This window comes from Varanus komodoensis, unplaced genomic scaffold (assembly GCF_004798865.1).
Source record: "Varanus komodoensis strain SLA01 unplaced genomic scaffold, ASM479886v1 scaffold5, whole genome shotgun sequence".
Taxonomy (NCBI): domain Eukaryota; kingdom Metazoa; phylum Chordata; class Lepidosauria; order Squamata; family Varanidae; genus Varanus; species Varanus komodoensis.
This window is the reverse complement of record NW_025336087.1, coordinates 44,193,038-44,201,278: the sequence shown is the minus strand read 5'-3', so window position 1 is coordinate 44,201,278 and position 8,241 is coordinate 44,193,038. Positions and strand designations below refer to the sequence as shown.

Sequence of the window (8,241 nt, the reverse complement as noted above, 5' to 3'; positions counted from 1 at the left end):
TGTCTCCTGCCCACTTCCATAGTCTGTCCAGATCTTTTGGATCTGGATACCTGCTCCTCAGTTGTGGCCACTGCTCCAGTTTTAGTGTCGTCTGCGAATTTGATCAGCAGACTGTTCACCCCTTCTTCCATGTCATTAATGAAAAGATTAAACAGGATCGGCCCCAGGACAGAGCCCTGGGGGACCCCACTTGTCACTGGCTGCCATCTCGATGATTCCCCACTACTGGTTACCCTCTGCTTTCGGTCAGTCAACCATGCCCTAATCCACCGGACAGTGCTTTGGTGTATCCCAAAACTCCTCAGTTTCTCCACCAGGATATCGTGGGGCACTTTGTCAAAGGCCTTGCTGAAATCCAGGTATACCACATCCACTGCATCCCCTCCATCTAGCCACCGCAAAACCTTGTCATAGAATTCCACAAGGTTTGTCTGGCAGGACCTGTTTTTGCGGAAGCCGTGTTGTGTGGCTGTCAGCCTCCCTTCCCTATCTAGCATCATTAGATCTCTACCTGCCAATTAGACTAAAGGAAAGGATCAAGACTCTTCTATAGCTTTAAGCTACCACTGTTCCTACTGCCCTTTAAACCATCACTTCAATCCTTTTAGCTCTGTGTTTTTTTATCAGGCAGGTCAATCATCTCTGACAAAGCATCAGCATGTAACAGACTGTGCCCATTATAATTTTAAGTTATTTCTCATTCTGCTTGTTTCTCTTTCTGTTGTATGCAACTGCTGCAAAGGCACTTAAGATATAAACCAAAAACCATCAAAGGATGCAGTCAGAGAGATGAGTTAAATCCTGGCCCTGGATCCTGACACTTTCAGTGTTGCCTGCCCAGTTCACCACAATTTCAGACCATCAGGGCTGCTGGTGAAAAAGCAACATACTCCTTTGACTTTTGGATTAAAACCTAAGCCCAATCTACATGATGACCTATATGACGCTCCCACTGCCTGTTAATGAACAGGGTAGAATCTGTAACTGCATGATTCACTGGTGACATTCCTCAGCCCACTCAATAATTCCACAAAGGCAGTCCTTATCACCAGGACTGGGCACCACTTCTCTTCTGGATGAAATCTGGTTTCCAAAAAACATTAACATTCCAATGTGAATGTTAGCTTAACAAGAACTCTATAGCATTTGTAGAGAGAAAAGGGGAAGACTGCTGCTGCTTTCCAAAAACAAAATCCCACATAAACAAGCATATCATTTCGGTTATTTTTCATGTTTTGATGCAATAAGCTAATAGTTCAAGAGAGGGTATTTTGACACATTGTTCATTTTTGACATTAGTATTCATACACACTACAAATAAGAATTTATTTGGCTGCAACAATTAGTATAAAACACTTAAATTGTGGAATGCAGCACACGGATGATTTGGAAGGGGTCCCTTTCTAGTGCTTCTGGCTGGAAGTGGCAAGTCAAAATGTTGAAGAAATCTGTTTGCTGAACCTGCTGGCAAGTGTCCCCTGGCTGGACTACTACTGATACTTCTAAGGACACCTGAAAGCAGCCAGGGTAGTTCAAGGTATTTCAACACAAGAAGGCTATGTAGTTATAATACTATTATATTATAACTAATATTATTATTAATAATATTATAATATAATGTCTCCAGCTGTTGCTTTTGGTTTTGGGCTTGTGACTGTGAAAGTATATTTTCCTATATTTTACATCATACAAATCTAAGCAGCATATGCACAGGAATAATCTAGAGTTGGCCTTCGCTAGAAAGCTAGTCATTTCATGTCTGCTTTCCAGTAAATCTGCCTCTCTGTAGTTTCTAGGACATTAAATCCTAGATTCTCTGTTTATGCAAATCAACATGAATTTGCCACCAGTCTAATACGCAGTGCCAATGTACACTGATGAAAACCTGGTTTTGAATCCTAAATTTAGTGTCCACTCCTGTGCATGGTTAGACTGAAAAATGTCCTACAATTTTCAGCATTTCCAGCATCCTCAGAATCTATTTTTTCCCTTTATCAAATGGCATTATGAAAGACAGTCATGCACACTCACTCCTTTAAGCCATGAGAGAATCACGACAACATTCTATTATGAATACACTGACAATGATATACATACATTGTCCCAGACGATACCCCTCTATTGCTTGGCATTCCACAAAATCTGAGGCAAATTCCATATTCATATGGAATTGTTCTCTTGGCAGTCTGTTAGGGAACACATGCTAATCCAAGATGCTACACAGCACTAGAGGAACAGAACTCAACCCAAATGGAACAGAAGCAGCTGGAGTTATGAGTACATGAGACTCCTAAAGTACAGGTCTTTTCTTTCTTTGTACAGAAAATGCCTGAAATTATCCTAAAATGATTTCACTAAGGTCAATAATAGCAAGGCCCAATCAACTTAGGGAGCTATGCTATGCCCTTCTGACACTGCCTAATGGCCACAGAATTATTCAGAGCCACAGGTTTCAGGTCTGGTCACCTCGGAGCTGGAACTCCAAAGGCCAGAATCTTGCCCCATCTTCATCACAGCCAGTACAGAAAAAGGCACAATGGCAGCCTCTCCAAGGATGCAACTGGGCCTCAGCGGGGCAAAAAAGGGGCATCGTGGGGGGGGGGGGGTGGAAGGGAGAAGAGCAGAATGGGGTCAATGGCTTATGGGCAATACTTGTTTGCACCCCAGCTTCCTTTCATCCCCTCCTTGATGCTTTAACTAGACAACTGAAAATTGTCATCAGCAACAGCAGAAATTACTACTGTTGCTTCTCACGCCATGCATTGAGTTCAGATGTTAGCATGCATCTGAAACAAAGGACATTAGGCTGCACTCTAAGATGTTTAAATAACCCTTTGGCTTTAATAGCAACAGCTGCACACAAAAAATTAATTAAGTTTGGACTGTATTTATCCAGTCCTGAGAGGCTGAGTGAATTGGAAGACTTTGTAAAAAGCAAAAGCCAAATTCTGATGTGCTGCTATTGTGCTCAAACATAAATAACATGATGGATGGACTGATAGATCACACACATTCCCTTATCATGCTTATATCTTTGGAAATGTTATGTGCATTTTTAATAGGTATAGTCACAGGGATAAATCCTGAATGCATCTGATTCACGCAGGAAAAAGTAACATACGAAATACCCTTGAACACAGGATACAAAAAAATAACACACTTGAATTTAAACTGTTCTGACTGAAGGAACAGTGAGAAGGAGTAATCCTATGTATGTTTAGACTGGAAAAACGACCTTCAAAAAGTCAGATGGGAAATGCTAAGAATTATAGGACTTTTTCTGTCTACACATGCACAGGACTGTGCTTTAAACTGATTTAAACCTACGTAAAGCTGACTGGTGTCTCCTTTATTAGACTATGCAACAATATGAGCATGATCCAGACATTACTCACTATGTATAGCCGGCATAGTAGGGTGGCACACCAGATACGAAAGCCAACCAAAATTTGACCCAACTGACCCCACAAAGCAATATTTGCCACTGTACCTTATGAGTGCAATGCTTGGCCTGCTCTATCTTCCCAAGGCAATGGCCCCTTTCTCCAACCTACATATCAAATAGCCAAGGCCGATCCTTCCTGAACAACAAAACTCCTGACAATCTGAGCAATTAGTGTTTGGTCTGTGCAAAGGGCACCCACCCACAGAAGTGGCTACTGACCTGGCCAGGCTGAGAATGGAGCTGAGTGGGTTCACTGACTTCTGCTCAGCCCACCTACCCAGGGAATCTTCAGCTGAACCAACCTACCCTTTCTACTGGCCTGCACTGCCCAGTGAGTGAACAGCACCTGCCTGACCTCATGCCATTGAATACAAAGCAATGGAGAGGAAATGTAGCAATATTCCTTCCCTTCAGTCATTCCCCTCATCTCCGTGTACCTAAGAAAGGGCCAAGCCAGGTGTTTTGGTGACAACTTCTTCAGTAGAAACAACAACAAACAATGTCTGTTGTTTGATATGCTAAAAGACCCCCACATGCTTTTAGTTTTGTAACCTGTCATAAGGAAACTGAGTTGCTGTCTAATCCTTTCCATTGCCTATCATTAAAATGCCCATCTTGGACATTTGTATATACTTATGATAACAAAATTTAGTTGATTTAAAAATATTGCTTCACTTAGTGGTTTATGCCTTCTGCATCAATAAAGAAAACAACTGTTTCTTTCAAATTATTTTTCCAGAGGTGAGGCTTGTCAACACTGCTTTAACTATCCAACTCTGCCAAAGTACCTTAAGTACCAAAGTACCTATCATCATTTTCTTTAACAGGGAATATTTTAAGAAGACTGCCTCTTTCTTCCCAGGTACAGTTCATTTGGAAATCTTTCAGATCAACATTTCTGTAATACACTTATATCAAACAAGTGTTTTCTGATCAAAGTTAAAGCAATTTGTACTGTTAGCAGCATGTTAAAAAAGAGTACATACTTAGTCAAACAATTATGTATGGTGTATCTTGGTTCACTGGAGCACCAACCTTTTTCCCCTCAAGGAAATGGATAGCAGTCTTCATAGTGAACAGATCTAGTCATTCTGGTATCTCATGAAGCCACTACAAAACCCTCAAAATATAAATCATTGAGAAATGCTAAGAGTACAACATGCAAGATCAAATTCTTTGCAGTCAGAATAGAGGGAAGAAGATGTTGATAGATTCTTTATTTTATTCTTTGTTTATACATGATTGACAGTCAGGCATTTAAAAATAATGAATTCTGTCAACCACTTTCAACAGAGGTTACATCCAATATACATTAATACTAGATCTGAAAGCTTTCCTCTGTTTAACTGGCAAGTGAATCAACCAAAGCTGTTGTTTATTAACAGGTGAGAATACGTTTTAAATGATTGGGCTATTTATATATTGTTCATGCTATTTTAGTTATCATGTGTTACCGTTAGAAAAAATGAATGGCACACTTATTTCCTCTTAACTACTAGCATTGGCTTTTGTTTTGTTAACTCATAAGTTATTATACACTTTTTGGTATCTCAAAAAGAAGCCTATTTTAAGGTTAGAGTAATGTGTAAAATTTCGGCATGTTTATGCATTAGAGCTGTTCAGAGGCAAATCATAAAACAAGTATAATTATTTCATTAGCTGACAGTTCCCATTATTTAGTTTAAACTACACAAATAGCACAAATATTTTGCCATTACTGTGCGTAGTAGAGTGATGCAGCCAGAGACTGCTCTAATTCCCGATTCAGAGGCTGCATGGTGTATGTTAGCCCTAAAGTGCAAATACTAATAAAAGGGAGGTGGGAAAGCCACTGCATAGCCCCTTCCACTTCAACTAGCTCTGTCCACTCTTGAATTCCTCCTCCTTACCTAGTAATACCATACTTTGTCCTGGAGAACAGATGAAAAGCAAAGCAGCAAAGAGCCTACCACTGCTGACAGTACACCTTGTAGCCTGTTTTCAGTTAGCTTGACATGACTGTCACGATCAGAATAGTTCAGTCTACCCTTATGGTGTTTACTTTTATTTCCTGTTCTTTCAAAGGACTAGACAGGCGCTCCTGCACACGAAGGGTACAGTTAAGGAACAGAATGGTACCATCTCCACCCTGAGTCACAATATCCATTCCCAAGCAAGATGGTTCAACAGTTCTATTCAGGAGGTGGCAATGCATTATATTAAAAAATAAAACACAATTAATGAATGATGCTGGAAAGTTGTGCCTCTTGTCATCAGCTTTATTGCAGGCGCTATCCAACCAGGACCTTGCCATTCGCACAACCATATCCGAGCATTGCCCTGAATTACTGTGGCTGACCTAAACAAACGAGCCTCTTTTGACAGCAGCAACAATGTCCTGCAATTTGTGCTCCGGGGTTTCCTCGAAGGAAGACACCTGGATTCCACACAAATAATGCACAGGGACTCTGCACCGGTTAGCTATCAGCCAGCCATCTGGAAGGGCCCTTCTTTCTTCGATGTGAACTTTCCAGGGATTCAGCGCAGCCCAGCAATAGCACAACACTACAACTCTGCACCGGCTCTCCCTCCCGCGACCCCCTCACACACCTTGCCCCGTTTCTTCCTGTGCTTGCAAATAACTTGCCACTGCGATGAGCGTGCTCGTATGGATGCCTGCGGGTGTGCGTGCGCGTGTGTACGTGTTGGAGAGCAATGGGCAACAAGGCACAACGGGGCAGGAAAAGGGGGTCACGGACACACAACCGGGGTGTCGACGCACGCGTAGGGCGCGCATAACGGGAAGCACACGGCAAAACCCTTTTGCCAGGGGTAGGGGGAGAAAGGGTAAGGGGGAAGTGAGTGTTCAAAGGCCCCCGCCTAGAGGAGCCGATGGCTTCCCAGCCGGAGGGAGGCACCTGGATGTGGCAGGAGATCTCGGAGTCGTCCAGCAGCCGGATGGTGCATTTCATCTCCTGGCTCAAAGACCTGATGCTCGAGCTCCGGAATCGGATCATTTTCATGGTCCTCCTGCCTCCTCGCCTCACGCAATCGCAGGGAGCGAACATGCACAGCGCTCCGGAGCTCGGGGGGCCGACGACCAGCCCGGCTGCCTCGGCCCCTCCTCGCCGGGAGGGGAGAAGGAAGGAAGCGAAGGGACGCGGGAAGCGGTGACCTAGCGCCTGCCTCGCGAGGCGGCAGGCGACTCAGCCCCGGCGCGGCGGCTCCCGCTGCTGTTGCTGGGCGAACATCGTGCGAGGCGGGCGGGCGGAGGGAGGGCGGGCTGGAGGCGGGGCGGCGGCGGCCGGCGCTCTCCTCCTCGCTGCCCGAGCGGCTCCTTTCGCCTTCCCTGCAGCGCCGCGTCCCTGCCAGAAGGGGGCCGCCCGCGACGCGGGCGCCCGACGCGCGCGGCCGGCGATGGCGCAGGCCGCCGAGCAGGGGCCCCTTCCTTCGGGGCGCGGGCTCCCGCCGGCCCCGTTCTGATGCCTCGCCTCTCCCAGCCGCCGGTGCCCCGCCCTCAGCCAGGCGGCTTCCCTCCCATTCTCTCCTGAGACCCGCGTGCCTTTCCCTTCTTTCCCGGGTCCTTTCCCTCGCTTCCTTTCGCGCTCTCCGCCTTCATTTCCCGGTTCCTTTTCCTTCCTTCTTTAACCCCCTCCCTGCCCTGCACTTGCCATTCCTTCCCCCAACCTCGGATTATTTCCTTCACCCCTTTCCATCTCTCCCCCTCCCGTCCGTTTTTGCATTTCATCCTTTGCACCATTTCCCTCTCGCCTCTTGAGTTGCTTCCAGACAAGGCTATTATTACGCAATCACACTGCTTCGTTGAAGGAATTTTAGGGGGAGTTCCCGGGTCCCGGAGGTCGGGTGCTTCACACGTGGGAGACTCCCAACACTAGCCATCTTTTTCGCTTTAATGGATTTCTGCAGTAAGCAGGAAAGATGAAAACCTGCGGGAAACTACAGCATTGGACGATATTGTCTCCTGGGCCCCCAGTAGAATTATGTGCATGAGGAACACTAAAAGCTTTTTCTGGAAGTACCCACCACTGTCTTCAGTTTACAACCGTCCTGTGTTTTCCCATTATTTCTGCTTTTTTTTCTTTCCACAGGAATTACGTTAAGGAGGAAAGATGCAGTAGCTGCAGGATGCCTTTTGACTGCCAGTGCTAGGAGTTGTCTGTCTGCAAGTGCGCTTTCTATAAATTTCTTCTGTCTTTGTCTTCCCCCACATTCATTCATTGATGTTCTCTGTACCACTTTCTCTGCAGTACTTTTCTTCCTTCTTTTAGCCTGGCATTTGCAACAAGCCTGTGTTTCCCCTGCCTTCCCCTCTCTTCCCCAGGGAGTTGGGGACAGAGTTCTGGTTTTTTCTTTCTTTTAGTTCTGCTTACTGTTTTATTGTATTTTAATAACTTGTGAACTGCCTTGGAAATTGTGAATTGAAGGGTGGCATAGAAATAAGTTAAATAAAAGGGAGAAAATTATGCTACTGTTCACTTGCTTTTGGATACTCTTCCTTTTCTTCATGGCTTTCTCTTCCTCACTTGCTGCCATCCTTTCCCTTCTCCAGTAACAGCTGGACAGCAACCGTGCACAATAGGTTTGGCAGTTGTCTGGGACAGGCCTTTCCCAGTTCCTAAAAGTGTCTTATTCTGCCAAGTGAAAGATGTAAATCTTGATAATATTAGCTTCTTGGCGCCTTTCTTGGCACCCAAGCCAGACCTGGAAGAATAGGTTCACAGCTTCATATTGTGAATACTTAGCTGTTACCTTACCAAGCTACAGGAGAACAGTGAGAAAATAATGGATGAAAAATA

At 44.9% G+C, this 8,241-nt stretch overlaps 1 protein-coding gene across 1 annotated transcript in view; it reads right to left on the bottom strand.

Annotated features, from left to right (window-relative positions):
• The window catches only part of FRMD3 (FERM domain containing 3), a 126,922-nt gene extending 120,296 nt beyond the window's left edge, over positions 1-6,626 (bottom strand). Inside the window, exon 1 of the mRNA XM_044446819.1 lies at positions 6,343-6,626. Coding sequence (XP_044302754.1) covers positions 6,343-6,492 — 150 coding nt within the window. The 5' untranslated portion in view covers positions 6,493-6,626. The remainder of the gene's footprint in view (positions 1-6,342) is intronic.
• Positions 6,627-8,241: the final 1,615 nt, after the last annotated feature.